At 43.4% G+C, this 21,810-nt stretch overlaps 1 protein-coding gene across 12 annotated transcripts in view; it reads right to left on the bottom strand.

Moving 5' to 3' along the window:
- The window catches only part of CACNA1C (calcium voltage-gated channel subunit alpha1 C), a 628,485-nt gene that overhangs the window by 19,997 nt on the left and 586,678 nt on the right, over positions 1–21,810 (bottom strand). For all 12 annotated transcript variants that reach the window (XM_053920870.2, XM_053920869.2, XM_053920860.2 and 9 more), the window contains 5 exons: positions 10,727–10,892; positions 9,999–10,126; positions 9,219–9,315; positions 7,268–7,370; positions 2,238–2,339 (listed from right to left, as the gene is read on the bottom strand). In XM_053920870.2, the coding sequence (XP_053776845.1) occupies positions 2,238–2,339; positions 7,268–7,370; positions 9,219–9,315; positions 9,999–10,126; positions 10,727–10,892 (596 nt within the window). The remainder of the gene's footprint in view (positions 1–2,237; positions 2,340–7,267; positions 7,371–9,218; positions 9,316–9,998; positions 10,127–10,726; positions 10,893–21,810) is intronic.

The following is a 21,810-nucleotide window of genomic DNA, read 5'->3' as shown; positions in this document are numbered from 1 at the left end:
TTATAGCATCCAAACTTTAAAATTTTTAAATTTATTGTGTTGGAAGAGATAGTACATTCACATGGTTCAAAAGAAAAACATGAATAAAAAGCTACATAGTAAAAAGTCTCTCCCCCCCTGCTCCCATCCGCCATGTGACCACCTCCTAATTGATAATCTTTTTGAACAGTTTCTTGAGTATTTTTCTGGAGATTGTTTATGTCAATGCTTTCTGTAAATAAGCAAGTATATTCTTATCTCCCCCTTTTCTAACAGAAAAAGTAGCCTATTGTCAAAATGATTTCCCACCTTGCTTTTTTTTTTTAACTGACATTACTAACAAATTCTTATTTGATTCTAAAGCATCAGGTACCATCATAAATCAACCAGTCCCCTAAGTATAAATGTAATTTTGCTTAAAGGTAAGCAGGAGGGTTGGTAGAAGCAGCACCTTTTTCCTGTGCAAGTTTGGGTTTTTCTTTCAACCAGACAGACTGGGTTTTCTCACATGTGGCTTGGCTGGGTTCCTGTTGGGCCGGCCCCCAAGTTACCCAGGACATCCTCAGTCATGTTTTAAGAATGAGCCATGTGGTGGAGAGCCAGTAAGTCTCCAACAGGATTCTTTCATGCTATACGAGGAGCCCCTTTGCTCTACCTCTTAGTTCTCTGTGAAGGAAGGGCAATGGGCAGGGAGAAAGCTGGCTGGGTCAGATCTAGGGGCTTGTGATGATTCCCTTGCTTCTAATTATCTCTAGGGAAGAGCCAAATCCACAGCAGTGATGGCCTGCCACTGACAAGGTCCTCATTCCCATGTGGGAGGACAAACCCCTGAGCCCTTGCCCAGGGCAGTCAGAGAGGAACTGTACCAGGAAATAAAGCCTGGTATCCTGGCATCCCTTAGACCCAGGTTCGAATCCTGTATCTGCTAGGTACTCACCATGTAGCCTTGGGCCGGCTACGTAGTTTCTAAGACTTCAGTGTTTTGAGCAAACTTCATGGAAACATTAGAAGGAGCAAATAAAATAATGTATGTAAGGTAGTCACCTCTGTGACTCCACTTAGTCCAAGTCCTGCTTTCTGTCCGGGAAGTGGTTCTCAGCAAGGGTGCTGTGACCTTTCAAAGAGCATTTTGGGAATTGCTGGGACTTTTTTAGATGTCACAGTGATTTAGGGGTGCTGCTGGTATTAAGTGGTTCCAGATACGTCCCTTAAAGCAGAAGCATGTTCTGCATGGTAAATAACAGCTTTGCGCTCTGCATGTCCCCCAAGTGTTAGCCAGGACAGCCCTGTGTGGGAACAACCCGCTTGTAAATGTCTGAGCTAAGAACCTAGCTTCATTTTACATGTGAATGCAAAACACTTTTTGCATTGTTTTAATATATCCAGAATGTTTCAGGAATATAGCCACTGTGTAAACTGATAGAAGACTTTGTTTTGTTGCAACGTGACCGACAGACCTCAGCTGGAGAGTGGCATCCCTGACAGCAGTGCTCCCTGCGCTGTGGGAGTCACCCACCGGCTCTGACCGCCTGCCTCGGTCTGCGTGTGTCCTGTGTGTGTGTGTGTGTGTGCATGCGTGCGCAGTTGTTTAAATCCCCTTAGCCCTTACTTCAAAATGTCAACGGTATTCAACAGTTTTCCTTCCTTTAAACACACTTATTCGTCATAAGTGGGTTCTTCAGTTAATTTTAACTTCTGGCTTAGCCATGCCTGAGCATGTGTACACTAAATAACATTTGATTTTAATACATTTTATATGACAGTTAAAGCATTATAGTAATATTTTAGAACTTATATGTGATGGAGGTTAGTTACCTGTGACTCTCATTCAGGACAGCAGCAGGGGCCTCAGACCCCATTTGCTATGGAAAGGGGCTAGGGGTACACTAGGGGGGGCAACACCGCTCTGGGAAGGACACAGGCATTTCTGCCAGGAGGGGTTCTCAGGGCCCTGCCATCACTGGAGCTGCCAGCCCAGTGGTTTATGGGGGAACCTTTACTTGCGGTTTCCGTGAAGTTCCGTGTCTCCTCTCAGCATTTAGGGGCCTTGCCTGGCTTCATCTGGGAGTTGCAGGACAAGACCAGATTTCCAGCCTGACAGCCCATCTCTGAGTTTGTGATGGGCATGGCACCCTCATCTCTTCTCGCTGTGAGGCCTTCCAGGCCCACAGGCAGGGTCTTGGGAAGGGGACCTCCTGCAAGCCCCGTGTCTCCAGAACAGGCAGATGGCAGGCGTGTGTGGATTGGGGAGCACTTACCTCCTGCGGGAGGCACCACTTGGTCCAGCAGCTTCATGCTGGTCCGCTTCCAGATCTTCTTGATGATGGCCCGCAACTCCTCATTGGCTTGTTCCAGGTTCCCTGAGGGGATGGAGGTGGGTGCAAGGCTGACACGATCACCGGCCCCTTGGAGGGCTCCCCATGGGGTGTGCCCTCCCACAGTCCAGGTCCCTTGTTTCACTCTCTTTCTCCCCTGTCTTCCCACTGTCTGCCCCCATCCTCCTCTTTCCCTCCCTCGTCCTGTCCAATGCCATTCCTTGTCTGCCTGCTGCTCAAACCGGCCAATGGCATCACTTCACCCCACACTGCTTTTCCTGAGCTGACAAGACTGCTGGTGCAGGATGGAACTCAACAGCCATTGGCCAGGAGAGACAGGGGCTCTACATGGACGGCATTTCTTATAGCCTGTGGTTGCCAGGGAAACACGGGTGACTGGGAGGAAGAGCAGTCTCCCCCAGTGTCAAAGCCCTTTGCTGAGTCTCCTGTGCGGAGGAGATGGCACGACCTCAGTGTGGAAGCAGAAATCAGAAGACACTGGGTTCTCTGGGTCTACTTTCTCCACTGGCAAAACAGGTGTAGTTAGGTGCCTACCCACCGCAGCCTCTGGGCTACGGGCCTTTTTGCCATATGAAAGGAAAGCTGAGACCTGCTGCTGTAAGACAGGACAGGGTAGCAGGATTCTGAGATGCCCCCAAACTCTCTCTCACCATCGCTGAAACATACACACCCTGCACAATCCCTGGGGCTGTGAATACAATGGATTTTACCCTGTGACAGCACATGTGACCTTAAGATAGGGAGATTGTCTAGGTGAACATGTCCTAATCACATGAGGTCTTTGAAATTTCTTGGGTACAAACTTCCAGTTATAAAATATATAAGTCCTGCGAATATAATGTACAGCTTGGTGACTATAGTTAACACTGTACTGCATATTTGAAGGTTGCTAAGACAGTAGATCTTAAAAGTTATCATCACAAGAAAAAAATTGTAACTACATATGGTGATGGTGGTGACTAGACTTATCGTGGTGATCATTTCACAATATATACAAATATCAAATCATCGTGTGGTACACCTGAAACTGATACAATGTTATATGTCAATTGTACTTCAATAAAAAAGCAAGACAATCAAATAAAATAAAAAACGGAATTTAATGAAGGGGGTCAAAAGGTAAAAGCAGACAGTTCTCTCTGGCTGGGAGCAGGAGTGAGAGAGAGAGTGGTGTGGCCTGGGAGAAGGCACACACCGTGTTGTGACTGAACAGGGACAGGCAGCCTCTGGGCTCAGGGGCCCTGGGCAGAGCCAGCCCTACGACGGCAGGACGAGAGTTCTGCCAACAACCTGAATGAGCTGGATGTGGATTCTTGCCCAGAGCCTCTAGAACAGGACACGTCCTGATCGATAGTTTGAGTTTGGCCTGTAAGACCCTGAGCAGAGAACTCAGCTACCCCATGGCTCCACTCCTGACCTACAAAACGGGGAGCTGACAACTGGGTGTTGTTTTAAGCCAAAAAATTGGTGGTAATTGGTTATGCAGCAATAGGAAACCAATACAGGAAGACCTCGAAGATACTGCAAGTTCCATTTCAGACCCCTTCATAAAAGTGAACATTGCAATTAAGCCAGTCACATGATTTTTTGGTTTTCCAGTGCATACACACATTATGTTTACACTACACTGTGGTCTATGAATTGTGTGATAGCATTGTATCTATAAAAATAATGTAAATACCTTAATTGAAAAATACTTTATAGCCAAAAAATGCTAACCACCATTGAGCCTTCCGAGAGTCCTAATCTTTGCTGGTGAAGGATCTTGCCTCAGCATTGGTGAAAACCTGGTAGGTATCTACAAGCACGATGACGTGAGGACTGCCCGTACCAGACTGCTTGCTGCTGTTCCACAGGGAGGTGGTGGGTCTGGAGCTCCGGTGTTGGACTGCTGGACTGCAGTCGCTCTGCGGCTGTGCCTGAGGGGCTTCCCTGGAAGGAAGCCCAGTGGGAGCAAGCAGAGCTGGCAGCGGAGAGAGCGTGACTGACTCCCGAGTCCCCTGTGTGATTGTCGGATCAAAGCGGGACCTGAAGCCAGAGGGCAGTCCTTGGCATTCTAGTTACGCAGGGCGTCCTTCATGGTTACATTCCCTTGCTGGTGAAGGTAGTTGGTTTCTGACATATGCAGTGAAGGAGTCAGAATTAATGCAATGCTCAAATATACTCATCTTCTGTAGTGGGTTCAATAGTGCCCCTTCCAAATTCATGTCCACATGGAACCCTGGCATATGACCTTAGTTGGCAACAGTCTTTACAGATGTGATCAGCTGAGGTGAGGTCTACGTGGTTGGGCCCTGATCCAATGTGACTGGTGTCCTGATACGGTGAGGAGGAGACATACAGGGAAGAAGGCCGTGAGGAGATGGCGGCAGCACCTGGAGGGGTGCAGTGGCCAGCAGCTGGGAACAAGGCATGGAACAGACTCTCCCTCAGAGCCTCTGGAAAGGATCTCCGAGTGATGCCTTGATTTTGGACTCTGGCCACCTGAACTCTAAGAGAAAAAAATTCTGTTGTTTTAAGCACCCAATTTGTGATAGTTTGTTATGGCAGACGTAGGCAACAAATACCTCTTCCAAAAGAATCTTCCATATGTTTTTCAAGCCTCAATTTATTCTCACAGTGATCTATGTAACTGCGGAACTTCACTGACAGTCGTTTCGCCTCATCTCAGCAGAAGTACCTTCCTGCTGCATCCCAAAGGTGCGTGTGGCACAGGGCTGGTGCCCTGAAGTGGCTGTCATTTTCTGTCCACCTCCTTCCATGCTCAAAACTGAAGGGTGAGGACTGGCGAAGACTTCATCCTCACAGATTTTAGACGCTTCCCCTCATTTCTTCCTGGTTGCTTCTAGGAACTTACCTTTGTCTTCTAGACTTGGCGATGAACACTTGGAGGAGGGGGGCTTGTCTGTAATAAAGCTTTGCCCCTGAGCTGGCACTGTAGACCCTTTGGTAGCTATTCCTTTTCTTTTTTCCTCAATTTTAATTTATTACGGTAAGAACATATAACATGAGCTCTACCTGCCTGACAGAATTTTAAGGATGCAATACAGGGTTGTGACCTGTAGGGACAGTGTTGTGCGGTCAATCCATGTCTTGGTGTTTAAAGTTTTCTTTAATTCTTTGCTGCAGTTCCCATGTGGCTGGCTTCTCCTCTTGTCCTGGAGTGCTCACTTCCTGGAGACGGGCTGTGTGTACCAGCTACTTTGGCCCAGCTCCTTTTGTGTGCCCTCAGTGGTTAGCATCCGTTAGCTGGGCTTGGTTTGCGCTGACAGCCTCTCTTCAATAGTGAGGACCTGGCTTCCTCCACTAATGAAAATGCAGTTCCTCGATTTACATCAAGCTGTAAGTATTGCAGGATATTCCTCCTAGTAGTCATTAAATCTTGTCTCCCTGGAAAAGAAAATCTTTCCTCCTGGATGTAATTGCAATAGTCACTGTAAACAATTGGGAACGTAACAAAAGCAAAGGAAGGAGGCAAAAGTCCCTGCTCATTCTACTACTCAGTGATAATCAACAAATTGGAAGCCAACAAATTTCCTTCCAATTTTTCCTTGTTATACACACAGAGTAGATTAAATGTGTGTTCAGTCCTTCCAGGGTGAGAAACAGGCCCATTTACAGCTATTTCAGATTGTGCTATTGTACTGGCTACTGAGAGGGTATTCTGTAGCCTTTGTTTCTTTTTAGTTTAGCAGTAGAAGTTGAACTATTTTTAATGTTTTTAAAGATGAGCTCATTATTTTGACATGTATCTTGCTTGTCTGTTCTTGTTTTTTTTTTCATTCAGGTGTTTCTCTTATTTTCTAGAAGGCTTCAACTGAGAGAAGGCACCTCTCTGGGTTGTTTGCTGAACTGAATTCCCACGTATCACTTCATCACCTTTCTTACTTTACAAATGAAGAAAGTTAGGTAGAGAGAGAATAAATGATGTCACACGTGTTATCAGATTCAGGTCTCCCATCTCCTTGCCCAGCACTCCTGCTATTGTGCAAAAGGACACCACCGTGACTGGCAGCCTGAGACTCTAAGACTGAAGCATAAGAAGGGAGAGAAGACATATTGCTTGTCTGTTCTGTGTTTTCTCTGATTTCAATACATGAGGGTTTCAAACTTTAGTTCCTGTATGAATCTTAATACGGCTGGTTGAAAGGGCAGATCCCTGAGCCCTGCTCTGAGACTCAGGTTTAGAGATCTGGGCTGGTGCTTGGAACTCAGTATTTTAAAAAACTCCAATAGGTGAATTTGAGGCAGGTGGTCTTTTGACCATGCTCTGCAAAACACTTTAATAGGCTAGCAGCTCTTGGAGAGCAAGTACATCTTCTTTGGCACGTTTCACATAGCCTCTTCCACAGAGTGGTTCAGAAATACTTATCAATTACACTGACAGCCTGTTATTGCTACCAAAGCTGCTGCAGCCCATTGGGTGCCTATGAGCAAACTAGAAGAAGGTGCCCCTCCAGGTGGACACAGGCTGGAGGGAGCATGGCTGCCTAGGAGAGCACAGGTGTGACCTTCACCCCTACCCATTGCTGGCAGAGCCCTTGTGCCATGGCATGTGATGACTTCGACCACAGCCACCATTAGCCACTATAACCCCTTCCCCACACAGGTCTTTTTAATTTAAAAGGAGTGTTGAGCATTTGACAGGCCCACTTGCCAACAAAATTGCAGTGAGGTGGGCTTGGTTTTGCTTCGGGCAACATTCATCTGTTTCTGTTTTTTGAACTGTACCCTGTGACTTCAAGATGGAAAGCTAGAGTTCAGAGTAAATAAACTAGAAGGAAGCAGGTCATTGAAGGAGCAAGGGAGACAAGACCAGGCCTCTACATCCCCGAGGTACAGGTCACCGCCAGACCACAGCTCTGTGCGGGCAGGAGGCCCTGTGACACCACACAGGCTGCTGATTGCCTCTCTGGCTGGTGTGCTAGATCTTCTGAGTGGGTGATTCTTACCTTCTGTTTTGATTCTCAGAGCTGTCCGGACCAGGGCAAACAGGGTGGCATTGAACATGACCGTCCCATCACTGTTCAGAGGCATGTTCATGGAGACCAGACGCTGGAGGGGAAGGAGAGGCAAAGCTGGTGATTACAGCAAATGGTTCTCAAAGGACCCACAGAACCAGCACGGCAGGAGGACGCTGGGAGGGAGCCTCTAAACTCGTGGGCATGTGCCCAGAGTGGCGCGGGGGTTTCTAAGCACAAGTCACTGAAATGTATTCAAAACCTATGCTGGGGGGTCTTGGCTCTGCCAAAAGTACTCTTGCCCTGCTGCACAGAGTGAGGGAGGAATGGAGTTTGTCCCTAGTAGACCCTTGCTTCCACCCCTTCCCACTCAGACACTGCTCATGCACATGGGTGTGCTCTCTGTGGCAACAAAGAACAGCTGTGTGCAGGCATTTGTGGGTACCCACCTGCTGGCCCACAATCCTTTAAAGCCCTGATCAGAGAGAGAATAATGGAAGATGCTTGCAGGAGATGCAGTGTGTCCTTTTTCCTGTATATTGAAAAATCTGCCTGTACACCAAGCTGGATTGGCAGCTTGCTGCCATTGGATAAGACTGGATGGCCCTCTGCCATCCCTTCCCACCCCCCAAAGTTGCTGCCAGTATGCTGTGGGGCCCTCAGCACACACAGGGTCACTGCGAGAAAGCACCATGAGATTCACCCTGGCACCTACTGTCAGGATGTGGTCAAGGGTATTATTCATGACATCACATGGTATCCTCCTATTAATCACAATGTCCCAAAGGGTTATAATTCCTCTGAGTGACTGGATCTTCTTGATTCTCATGGACCGTGCAATCTTAGAGTGGTCCCTGGAAAGCATAAAGCTCAGGCAGCACCCGTCCAGGCCCCTGCGAGGCCCCGAGGGACACACTGCAGCCCCATGTGGGCTGCACTCCCCCTGTTCTTCTTTTCCACTCTGCTTTCCCTGGCATTTAATTTGTGCTCTTCTTTCCCTTCATTCCTTCTATGCCCTTGGAAATCTTCTAAAATCTTTTGTTTTTTGGTATGAAGTGGAGGTGCAAGTGAGGAAAAACAGAGTAAACCAGAGCATTAATGGAAGGTCCTATATATTCCTTCATTTCTCCATTTTCCTTGAGTGGATTATCCACAGAGCTGAATTTTTCTATTTGTGTTTCTTCCTCTGCATAGGTCTCTGACGTCACTTCACCCAACCCTCTTTTCAACTTGTCACTGTTCCGGCATGGAACATAGAACGGTGATAGAGAATTACAGAAAGGGGACAAGAGTGGAAATGAGACTCTTCAGCCAAGTGCTGGGCTACATGGTCAGGGTTAAGTGAGGGAGCAGAGGGCACACAACTGCAGGGGGTGCTCCCTCTCAGGGTCATGCAAGAGCACATGGGCGGGAGTTGGGTCTAGCAGAACCTGGAATGTTTGTCTTTAACATCATGGAGTCATTTGGAGATGTGATGAACATGAAGGATTCCATCCCTGGTACAATTTGTGAGTGTTTCAGTGATTTCATATACAATTGTAGGGCTTCCTGTGTCCCCGAAACTGATGCGAGGACTCTAGCGGTCCTGTGATCGCAGGAAAGCACTGTAACCCATCTGTCCTAGACGGGAAGTTTTCCAGGTTGCCTGGGGCACAGCCTGCTGGGACAGCAAAGTCTGCTGGGAACAAGGTCCTTTACTCTGGACTGGGCACATAGGACGCTGGGACATGGGGCATTCACTGCTTTTCCTTTATTGGGTCTGAGAACTTATTGCTGGAAGGAACCTTAGAATATATTCTGGCGCAAGCTCATTTCCTTAGGCACATACAATATTATCTTCACGCCCTTAAAGGATCAATGGCCTGACCAAAGTTACAAGACAAATAGGCATCTTGCCTCCCATATTTTTTTCTTTCTCCCACAAACACAGGTCGTCTCTTACTTTGCAAGCCACACGGTGAGGGCACAGCTTCCCAAAACCCAGTGGGGGCTGAATCCGCCGAAGCAGGGTCACCACATCCAGGTGTTTGATACGACCCCTGGATGAAGAAGGAGGGGAGGGAAAGGTCAGTCAGGGGTGTGGTCTTGGCCAGCAGCCCAGGACTCATGGACCTGAGAGGCTGTGGGGCCCACCTCCAGGAGGAGCTCCCCATAGCTGTAGCCCTATGGGTCAAACTCAGTGCAAAGTTGCAGAATTGCACATTAAAACTCCAAACCAACATACACATGTTTAGATTTTAATGAGCCATTTTCAAGTGGTTTGTATTCAGTTTAAGGTGGAAAGGATTTTAGAAGTGCAATGAAATTCTCACCATGTACTTGCTGCTTCAGTCAACTAAGCATCTGACCAAAAGACACAATATTTATTGTCAACAAAAGGTGATTGATTGATGAGGGTTTCCTTGGACCATAGGCAGGAATGGAGTTGAGATGTGCCTGGCCCTAAACATCCTAACTTGAGTACCTACCAGTCATTCCAAATACTGGGATCTTATATCCTTCCATTCAACTGAAAATAGCAGATATGTTCCTGACCTAGCCAAAGGTGCCTGGCTTCCTATTGCTGGCCCTTGACCCTTGACTCTTGGCCCTGGGGTCTGGTGCAATTCAGTGTTTCCAGTAGATCCACCCAGGATAACCTATCTTGACCCTGTTCCATAGGTATGGTTGTGCAATCCTCTCCTTTGGCTTTGGGAATTAGAATTTCCCCCTGGGAACTTACTTGGCTTCTGGGTCATACTCTGCCCAGATTCTTTTAAATTCGTCCAGATGGTGGGGACCAAGGATGGACCAGTCCCTTGTCAGGTAGTCAAAGTTGTCCATGATGACAGCTACAAAGAGGTTGATGATCTGCAGATAACAGAGAGTAGGATGAGTCGCCTAAGAGGGCCTTCCTGCACACTTGCCACTTGAATCCACTTCCCCAGCAGTGCCACATTCGGCAGAAGCCGACATTTCCAAAGACCAGCCACATGTCACTACTTAAAACACCAGCCCCTGGCACTTGGGCTTCTGGGCTATGGACATAACACAGCTCCCCTCCAAGTTGAGTGGGGTGAACCCACATGTTGGCTGGACAGCTTCCCTCAAACCAGGCTGCTGGGTTGGGCCGCCAAGGACAGAGGGCAACGTTACCCATCCTCATTGCCCAGCAAAGTGCCAAAAAAGTCTATGTTGCCTCTAGGCCTCCACAGACATCTCCTCTGTCCTCTGGGACAATGCCACCATGATAATAGTCAAGAATGGACAACAGACATGCTAGCTGAAGTCACTCTGGCTCAGGCTTTCTGCCCTTATCTCAGTGTGGTTGGACACTCCTGCTAAGTCAGTCTTCTCAAGCCAGCTCCTCTGCGGGGGTGGCCTTGACCCCAAGCTGCAGAGTTGGTGGGCCCAGCCTGCCCTGAGCTTCACTCTCATTCCCCATCACTGTTTAGTGACACCCTGGCTTACCAGGAAGGCACAGAGCATGTAGAAGCTGATGAAGTAGAAGACAGCGAAGCTGCTGCCACAGGGCGTCTCTCCTTCCGTGCTGTTGCTGGGCTCAGACTCTGGGGCACACTTCTTCCCTGGCATGCAGGCCAGCATGATGTCCTGCCACGCCTCCCCAGTGGCACACCTGGGGCAGAGAGGCAACAGAGCCCAACACCCATGTAGCCAGGTCCACACCTGTGGCTCCTTCCCTGGCCCCTTGCCCCTGCCATCTTCCCCATAGGGAACTGCTAAATTGAATGGTATTGATCATTCCCTGAATGCTCTGATAGTTCACTAAATATAAAAATATATAGCCTTGTTTCAAATGTTTTACAACTTTATTCAAATGGCAACAACAGTATCTTTTCTGCAAACTCATTTTTTGCAATCCATGTTAAGTTTTTGAGAGTTATCTGTTTTGATATGTTTTAGCTATAGTTCGTTCATTTTAATATGCTATAGGAGTATACTTCATACATATACCATCTAAAAAACCCACCCTCCTGCTAATGTTTTTCTTTTCTTTTGTTTTTGGCTAATAGAAATAATACTGCAGTAAACACACAGGCCCATGCCCAGGACATCCACATAGCAGTGGAATTGCCAGTTAACAGTAGGTGTGTCCTCAACTTTACTAGGTGCCGCTTGTTCAGGTCATCCAGGTGTTGGTCCAGTTTGTACCCCTGTCAACAGTGACGAAGAAATGCCATTGCTCTGTAGACTTGTCAACTCCCATTTCTCAGCCTCAGTGAGGTGCAATTGACAAATAAAGCTGGAAAATATGTTAAGTGCACATTGTGCCGATTTGATATGCAGATGCGTCGTGAAAGGCTTCCTCTCACCGAGTTGATTAACACACCCATCACCTCACGCATTTATCTATTTTGTGTGGGAGAGAGCACTTACGTTCTAACTCAGACAATTTCAGTTAGACGACACAGGGTTATCCCTGAAGTCACCATGTTTTACCATATGTCGTCAAGACCCCACTCATTTTACAGCTGAAAGTCCGTGCTCTTTTACCAGCTTTTCCGTATTCTCCCATCCCCACACTCCCTGTTTCTATGCGTTTAGAAATAGTGAATTTTTAAAAATGTTGCTGATATTATGAGCATAAAATATTTCATTGCTGTTTTAATTTGGTTTAAAATTAAAAATGGGTTGAGACTTTTATTTCATCTCCTGTTGAATTGCATGTTCATTTCCTTGCCTGCTTGTCTTGTGGGTTATTTGTCTTGTTTGTAGGATTCTTTCTACACTTTTCATATTAATCCTTTTTCACTTATATCATCACAAGACCTTATTCCAGTCTGTGGCTTGTCTTTAACTTTATTTACGGTATGTTTTGATGGATCTAAGTTTTAAATTTCAATGTGGTCAAATTTATAAATTTTTCCTGTGTTTTTTTTACTTTTAATTTATAATAATTTTATAAAGTCTTCCTTTATGGGTTTTTTTTGTGTTTTGTTTAAAATATTTTTCTTTATTTTGGGACATACAAATATTCCCCTATGTTCTAAAAGTTCTAAAATTTTGTTTTTAATAATAACCCATTAATCTGGACTATATTTTGGTGCTCCAGATGAGGTAGAGATATGCTTTCTCTTCTTGTGTATACATAACCAATTTTCTTAATACAATTTATTGAATTGTCCATCTTCACCTACTGATTTGAAATATTCCTTCTGACATAAATTATATTTCCATAAATGTGTAGGTCTCATAACATAGGTTTATTTGTCTCTCCTGGTACCAGTGGGCCACACTGTCTCAATCACGACAACTTTATCTTGCTCCTTCCAGCTTGCTGTTCTTGCAAACTGTCTTGACTAATCATTTCCCTCTTCTATTCCATGGACACAGTAGAATCAACTTTGTCAAGTTCATGAGTAATCCTGTTGAGCATTTTACTGAAATTGCATTAAAATAAGGTTAACTTAGGGAATTTGACACCTTTGTCATATTACGTCCCCTAGCCACGAACATGATACTTCTCTCCATTTATTTAGGCCCAATTTCATGTCCTTTAGTAAAATTTTATGATTGACCCATATACATCTTTTGTCAGCATATTTCTAGGTGTCTTATTTAAAATAAAGTATTCTATTATAAATGGTACATTAAAAGGTTATATTTTCTTTTTGCAGCCAATGTAGAGAAAATACAATTGCCTTAAGAGAAGATTTGCTGAACTCTCTTATTGGTTCTCTAGTTTCTTTTGTATAGTCTCCATAGGCAGTCAATTTTTGAAAGATGTTTTATTTTCTTTCTCTCTCTCTCTCTCATATATATTTTTATTGTATTGTTTTTTTTACCACTTCCCCTACAATCACCACATTGTTGTCCACATCCATGAGTCCTTTTTCCTTTTTGCTCCATCCCCTCACCTCTTCCCCCACTAGCTGTCAGCCTGTTGTCTATCTATGAGTCTGTCTCTATTTTGCTTGTTAGTTCAGTTTGGTCATTAGATTCCATATATGAGTGAAATCATATGGTATTTACCTTTCTGTGACTGGTGTATTTCACTTAGCATAATGTTCTCCAGATCCATCTGTACTGTCATAAAGGGTAAAATTTCCTTCTTTTATACAGCTGAGTAGTATTCCATTGTGTGAATGTCCAATAGTTTTTTTATCCACTCATCTACTGATGGACACTTGGGCTGCTTCCATATCTTGGCAATTGTAAATAATGCTGCAATGAATGTAGTAGTGCTTGTGTTCTTTTGAATTAGTGTTTTAGGTTCCTTTGGATATATTTCCGCTGGGTCAAAAGGCAGATCCATTTTTAATTTTTTGAAGTATCTCCATGCTGCTTTCCACAATGGCTGCACAAATTTGCATTCCTACCAGCAATGCAGAAAGGTTCCCCTTTTTCCATATCCTTGCCAGCACTTGTTGTTTGTTGATTTATCGATGATAGCCATTCTGACAGGTGTGAGGTGATATCTCATTGTGGTTTTAATTTGCATTTCTGTGATGACCAGTGACATTGAGCATCTTTTCATATGTCTATTGGCCATCTGTATGTCCTCTTTGGAGAAGTGTCTATTCAGGTCCTCTGTCCATTTTTTAATTGGGTTTTTTTTTTTTTTGGTGTTGAGTTGTAAGAGTTTATAAATTTGGGATATAACCCCTTATCAGATGTATTGGCAAATATGTTCTCCCATTCTGTGGGTTGTCTTTTTATTTGGTTAAAATAAAACTGACTGTTTTTGCACAGTCTTTGCTGTGCAAAAACTTTTTAGTTTGATGTAGTTCTTTTTGTTTATTTTTTCTTTTGTTTACCTTGCCTGAGGAGATATATCAGATAAAATATTGCTAAGAGCAATGTCAAAGATTTTACTGCCTATGTTTTCTTCTAGAATTTTTATGGTTTGGGGTCTAACATTTAAGTCTTTAATCCATTTTGAATTTATTCTTGTTTGTGGTGTTAAGAAGCTGGTCTACTTTCATTTTTCTTCATGTGTCTGTCCAATTTTCCCAACACCATTTATCCAATAAACTTTAGCCCATTGTATGTCCTTGCTTCAGAATCTGTGGGACACAGAGAAAGGAATCCTAGGAGGGAAATTCAGAGCATTATAGGTCTATCTCAAGAAACAAGAAAAAGCTAAAAAAAAAAAATCTGACTTTAGACTTAAAGGAACTTGAAAAAGAACAACAAACAAAGCCTAAAGTGAGTAGAAGAAAGGAAATAATAAAGATCAAAGAGAAATAAATGAAAGAGTCTACAAATATGATACAAAGATCAATGAATCCAAGAACTGGTTCTTTGAAAAGATACACAAGATTGACAAACTTTTGACCAGACTCATCAAGCAAAAAAGAGAGAGAGCCCAAATAAATAAAATAAGAAATGAAAGAGGAGAAATAATAGCTGACACCAAAGAAATACAAAGGATCATAAGAAAACATCATGCCAACAAACTGGACAACGTAGATGAAATGGATAAATTCCTAGAAACATCCAATCTTCCAAAACTAAGTCAGGAAGAATCAGAGAATCTGAATAGACAGATTACACCTAGTGAAATTGAAGCAGTAATCAAAAAACTCCCAACAAACAAAAGCCCTGAACTGGATGGCTTCACAGGGGAATTTAATCAAACCGAGAATTCTGAGAAGCACTAACACCTCTCCTTCTCAAACTATTTCAAAAATTCAAGAGGAGAGTAGGCTCCCAGGCTCATTTTATGAGGCCAGCATTATTCTAATATCAAAACCAGATAAAGACACTACAAAAAAAGAAAATTATAGGCCAATAGCCCTGATGAACATAGATGCTAAAAGCCTCAACAAAATATTAGTAAACTGAATACAGCAATGCATCCAAATGATCAAACACCATGATCAAGTGGGATTTATATGGGAAATGCAAGGTTGGTAGAACATTCACAAATCAATAAATGTGATTCACCACATAAACATAATGAAGAATAAAAACCACACAATCATATCAATAGGTGCAGAAAAAGCTTGTGATAAAATTTGGTACTTATATACAATAAAAACTCTCTGCAAAATGGGAATACAGAAAACATACCATATTTTGCCATGTATAATGTTCACCCATGTTTTTGTCCCAAACTTTCAGGAAAAAATCTTTCATTTTAATTTTTTAATTCAATTTTTTATTTATATTTAGAAACAAAACTGATTATCATATTCCAGGGTTTTATTTTACATACAGATATTGTTATTGCTTTCTAGAGTTACACTTTTAATGCATAAGCATAAATAAAATAATTAAAGACATTTATATAGATACAGAATTAGTACTACCCATGTAAAATGAGCATCCTTATTTTTCCCTTGAAAATTTGGGCAAAAAAGTGTGTGCATTATACACAGCAAAATATGGGTACCTAAACATAATAAAGGCCATATATGGCAAACGCACTGCCAGCATCATACTCAACAGGTAAAAACTACAAGCTTTCCCTTTAAGGTCAGGAACAAGACAGGGATGTACACTTTCCCCTCTCTTATTCAACATAGTACTAAAAGTATTAGCCATGGCATTCAGACAAGAAGAAGAAATAAAAGGCATTCAAATTGGAAAGAAATAAAACTGTCACTATTTGCAGATGACATGATATTGTACATACAGAACACCAAAGATTCCTCCAAGAAACTAGTTGAACTGATAAACGAATTCAACAAAGTAGCAGGACACAAAATTAATATCTAGAAATCAGTTGCATTTTTAAATACCAATAACAAACTAACAGGAAGGGAAGTTAAGAAAACAATCCTATTCATAATTGCTTCAAAAATAATAAAATACCTAGGAATAAACCTAACCAAAGATGTATAAGACCTGTACTTGGAAAATTATGACACTGAAGAAAGAAACTGAAGAAGATACAATAAGTAGAAGCACATACCGTGTTCATGCTTTCTTTTTTATTGTGGTAAAATACACACAACAAAATTTACCATCTTCGCCACTTTTAAGTGTAGGGTTAGTGACATTAAATATATTCACCTTGTTGTGCAGCCAGTTGCCACCACCCATTCCCACAACTCCTTTCATCTTGTAAAACTGAACCTACGCCCATTGCACAATAACTCCCCCAGGCTCTGACAGCCACCATTATATTTTCTGTCTTTACAGTTTTGACTAAGTACCTCATTTAAGTGGACTCACATAGGGTCTTTTTGTGACTGACTTATTTTACATAGCATAATGACCTCAAGATTCATCCATGCTGTAACATACTGCAGAATTTTCTTCCTTTTTAAAGGCTGAATAATATTCCATTATATGTATATATCACAAGTGCCCGTTGGCCTATGGACACTTGGGTTGCTTCCACGTTTTAGCTCTGATGAATGATGCTGCTATGAACATGGGTGTACAAATATCTTTTTTGAGACCCTGCTTTCAATTCTTTTGGGCATATTCCCAGAATGGGAATTGCTGGATCATATGGTCATTATGTTTTTAATTTTTTGAGGAACTGCCATACTGTTCTCCACAGTGGTTGTACCACTTTACATTCCTACCAACAGCACCCATGGTTTCCAATTTCTCCACATCCTTGCCAACACTTTTTTTTTATAGTAGCCATCCTAATCAGTGTGAGGTATGTCGTTACAGTTTTGAGTTGCATTTCCATTATGATTAATGATATTGAGCATCTTCTAATATGCTCATTGGTCATTAATATACCTTCTTTGGAGAAATGTCTATTCAAGTCCATTTTTAAATGGAATTGTTTATTGTTTTGTTGTTGAGTTTGGCAATCAGTATTTTTGGATTTTAATTTTGTTTCTCCTTCTCCACTTCATACCCTTTGATTCATTTTTCTCATCTTATTGCATTGGTTAAAACTTGCATTATAATATCGACTAAAAAGTGATAGCATATGATCTTGTTTATTATATTTACTAATTAGTTTTAAGTTGTTATGGACTAAATGTGTGTCTCCAGAATTCATATGTTGAAGCCCTAAACCTCAATGTGCTAGCCTTTGCAGGTGGGGCCTTAGAAAGTAATTAGCTTTAGGTCAGGTCATAAGCTGAGTTCAGTGCCTTTATAAGAAAAGAGAGACTAGGGTTCGTTCTCTCTCTGTCTCTCTCTCTCTCACTCTCTCCCCGCCCCCCCACCATGTGAGGTCACAGTGATAAGGTGGCTGGCTGTCTGCAGGTCAGCAAAAGGGATGCAGGTTGCAAAAGGGGTTAATCTTTGGTGTTTAAATGAGAGACTGAACTCTCTTCAGCCCTGAAAGAGAAAGGACACTTGCTTCTCCAACCTGAACAGCCAGAGGAGTGATGATAGTTGTTCAGATCCCTGAATCCAGACTGGCAAAGATGGGTGCTGGGAGTTGCCAAGTATGGTAAGGCAGCTGATGCCACAGAAGCTGACAGGAGCCGTGGGGAGAAGGATAGGGCACTCTGGAATGGGTTCATCCTGAGAGAGGAACCCAAGAGAGGGCCCACGCCTTGGAAAGCATTGTGGTTCCAGCAGCACCCAGTAAGCTCTCACTGACCCTTATTTGGGAATTGTTAGGTGATAACAATCTTTGTTGCAGGAGGAAACATTTCCTGCAGGGCACAAAGCTGTCCTATAGGGATAGTCACTGCATTGGCTCATTGGGAGATGTGCACACAAGGGCTGGTTTTCCCTAGAAGTCCATCAGACTCTAGAGCTCTCAGAATTAACAGACAATCACACCTCTGAGGCTAACAAGTCCCATGACACTCAGCCCCCATCTATAACTAAGAAGGCCGTCATGAGGATCCTCTGATACTTCTAAATTAATCTTTTGAAAAAGCTGGCTATAAAATTAGGTAGAATGCATGGAGAGAATACTTTGTTGGTCTACTGAAGCTTTAAAAAGAGAGTTTAGATAAATTGATTGATCTATGATGTCCTTCAGGGGTCAACCCAATTCTTTGAGGTATTAAAAATGGTTGTCCTTATTTTAAAGGGGGATGGTCATTGGGAACTTGACTGGTCAAGAACAGATAGAAATTGTAAATGTCTTCAAAACAAAATTTGGATCTGATTGTTCTTTTAAAAACTAGTGAGTTTTTTCTGCTGGCTAAAAGGCCTCTGCGTCTGTCTCTGGGTGTCCATATGAGTGTGTGTAAATGTGAGATAATTTTCTGTCTCTGGGGGGTGGTGATGGACTTCATTTAAAGGTAAGCCCTTGTAAGGATGAGGTATTCTAAAATTCTCAGACATATAGAAACTAACTCAAACCCCTTTTAAGTTCACACAATCTAAAATTAATCCTTAGTAAATGAAAGTTAGCTTAAGTTTGTTGGTTTATGTAAAACAGACAAATCTTTATTTAGCCTGGGTTTCATAAAAATAAGTTCATGTTGATAATAAACTTTGATATCTATGAAAACTGTTTATAGAATAAAATGTTCAAGCTAAAGAATGCTAATTGATTACTTCGTTTTCATTAGATAGTGAGGTTTTAAGGGTTAAAGTCTCGATACACACGTAGGGAACTTCGAGGGCATGTGTGCGGGTGAGCAATGGCTGGCAGTCAAAGGAATAGTTGCAGCGATGGTGCTGCTCAGTTCTCCCCTGCTCCCTGGCTCCCCATGTTTTGGTTTTTGGGTTCCTTTATTAGTCACAGTGCATTTACTCTGGACTTAGATGAAGGAATTTATGAGCAGACAACATTGAAAGGAGCCATCTTACACTATTGCCAAGGTTGCTAACCACTTCTTTCATTGAGAGCTCCCAGGAAATAAATATTCCAGGTTTTGTTTCTTGGAAGGGACATTAAAAAAAGACATTCCAACCTTGTTGGAAGGGACCTTAGCAGGTGCCTAACCATGAATGGGCATCTACCCCTATCTCTGACACTCGCCCCCACCTACAGCAAATATCAAAGCCTTCTCTGGGATGAGCAGCTGCTGACACCAGAGGCTGCTGACAGCTATCCCAAGATATCACCAAGGCCTGTATACCTATGGATTGATATTGAAGTCAGAATGATATTGAACTCATTTTGTCGATTGTCTTTACCTGTTTGCTAATGATGTTAATCATAATAATAAACTTGTTCTATGGGTTTTTCTGTATAGTACAACTGTTTATGATTACAAAAGATGTGTAAGATAATTGTTAATACTCTTTGTGGCTTATGTAAATGTTATAATAGACATCAAATACAGAAATATGAGACAAAGGGTGAAACTTAGATCATGATAGTTCACAGAAAAGAAATGATCCAGAGTGTTATTTTTTTCCACAATGAAGGCCATAAGAACTACCTTCCATTTACCTGCCCTTCCCTTTTGAGAAAAAATTTGGCCTCAATTTAGAGTCCATGCTTGCAGTAGTGCCCCATCTCTAATAGTCAACAAGATGAGGCTGATACTGAGACTTCCTAGGAACGAGTCTTCCTAGCACTGTGAGACCACACTATCTGATTGAAATGTTGGCCATCAGTGCACCCTGTGGATTGACTTGTGACTAAAAGGGGGATCTGTGGACAAAATAAGGGGAGGTTCTAAGGGAAGTAACCTTACAGGGTGATCTCATCATAAATTCCTAATGGGGCAGGTCTTGGTGGGTATAAACCTCAGGCATATAAATTCTCTTTTTTAGTAAAAAGTTTATTTTTGCCTTACGCAAGCCCTGTCCATTGTTTCTGTGCATCTAAGCTTTTGATATAAGCTATAATAACCTTCAAAAAAATCCCACATAACAGATAGCAAAGAAGATGAAGATGGCAAAATAGACAGAAGCTGCATTCACCTCCTCCCATTACCACATTGAAATTACAACTAAATTACAGAACAATCAGCCTGAATAACCATCTGAAGACTAGATGAACAGAAGTCTTCTAACTAATAATACACAGAAGAAGCTAAATGAAGACTGATAGGAGAGGCAGAGATACGAAATGGTCTGGCCCAGCACCCACATGTCTTAGTCAAGATTCTGGAGGCATATCTCAGCTGCAAGGTCCTCCCTTAAAAGCAAGGGGTCTCAACCCCATGCCAGGCTTCCTAGTCCGGAGCACCAGTGCCAGGAAGAGGAGCCCACATAACATCTGGCTGTGAAAATCAGCAGCGATTACATCTACTCAGGTGATACATAAGGCTGCCAAAAACCAAGGAGTCCTCTTAAATGGCCTGCACACAAACTCTCACTTGCAGGCATTCACCCTGAGCTCTTGCAAGGGGATGGTGGAAAAGGGATGCCAGTGTTATACAGGGAGAGACAGAGTAGTGAGGCTTTGGAGACAGAGCTGGAGGAACAGCCACCAACATCCCTGTGTTGAGTCCCTTTTCTGCACCACAAATGGATGCCATCTTTCCTGGGTTGAGCATGGTCCCTTCAGGGCATTAGCCTGGTGAGCTACACTAGCCCCACCTTGACGACTCCCAGAGGCCCTGCCCTACCCAACTTTCTCACCAATGTAAGCTCTGCCAGCAGAAACCAGCCTGGGTTCGCACTCCAGACTTTCTTTAAAAACGTCTGAGGAATTGCAGGCTATCTTTGAGTGCAGGTTTGGCAGGGAGTTGGGATAAGACACACTCAGGGAAAAACCACTGAATTGTGTGGTTTAAGGCAAGGGCTGTCTTCCCACATGCCTGACAGGCACCACCTTTCCTGTGTTAAGCCCTCCCTCCACACAGCCAAATCTTAATCTATTGTAGCCTGATGAACTTACTAGCTCTACCATGATGACTCCCTGAGACCCTACCCAGTGCAAAGTTCCGCAGACCCCAGGCTGATGCAACTAGCTTTGGTATACCCTGAGATTTTTGCTGAGTGTCTTCAGACTCAGCACTGGCTCCTACTTCAAATCTGTACTAACCTGGTAAACACCATTTTCCCTTACCTTGTGACTCCCCGAGAACCTGCCTCATACAATTCGCATACCACCAGAGGCCCTTTCACTGGCTGAGCCTAACAGGCAGCCAGTAGGTGGTGGTGGGTTTCAGGGTGCCTTCAGCTTTTTCCTGACATGCCCCAGACCTGGTACTGGTGGCAGCCTGTCTTAGTATGCAGGTTGGCCCCTCCTACATGTACCCAGGCCCAGCACAGGGAGCTACCAACCGTGGATTGCTCTGTAGCTTTTATCAGGTAGCCCAAAGCTGGTCAGAGGCAGCTTTTGACATTGATCTACACTGCAGTTCCACACAAGAAGCCCCAGAATAAACACACCTGGTTACTGGCTTCAGACCACAATATAGTGTGACATGATTAGCTCCTATAGGCAGCATACAAAAAGGGAGGTCTCAGCAGGCACCAGATCCCTGCTGGGGAAAATTCCACCTCATGGGGTCAGCTACCACATAGCAGCTCATACACTCTGGTCATGGCCAGTCTGCACAATGGGCCAGCCTGAGGGCCAACCCCACCCATTTACATTATCAAGGCTCAACCAGAACAGGGGGGCACACAGAACCCACACAAGAAACACTCCTGAAGCATCCAGCTTAGGGGATCAAGGAGACTGTGCCACTGGGCTCCAAAGGACACCAATTACACAATTACATAAGGCCAACATATCAAGACTGAGAGACATAGTAGCTCTACTTAACACATAGAAACAAACACAGGGAAGCTGCCAAAAT

The sequence above is a fragment of the Desmodus rotundus genome, chromosome 3 (genome assembly GCF_022682495.2).
Source record: "Desmodus rotundus isolate HL8 chromosome 3, HLdesRot8A.1, whole genome shotgun sequence".
In the NCBI taxonomy this organism is placed as follows: domain Eukaryota; kingdom Metazoa; phylum Chordata; class Mammalia; order Chiroptera; family Phyllostomidae; genus Desmodus; species Desmodus rotundus.
The sequence above is the reverse complement of the archived record's forward strand: the minus strand, read 5'-3'. Positions and strand labels throughout refer to the sequence as shown.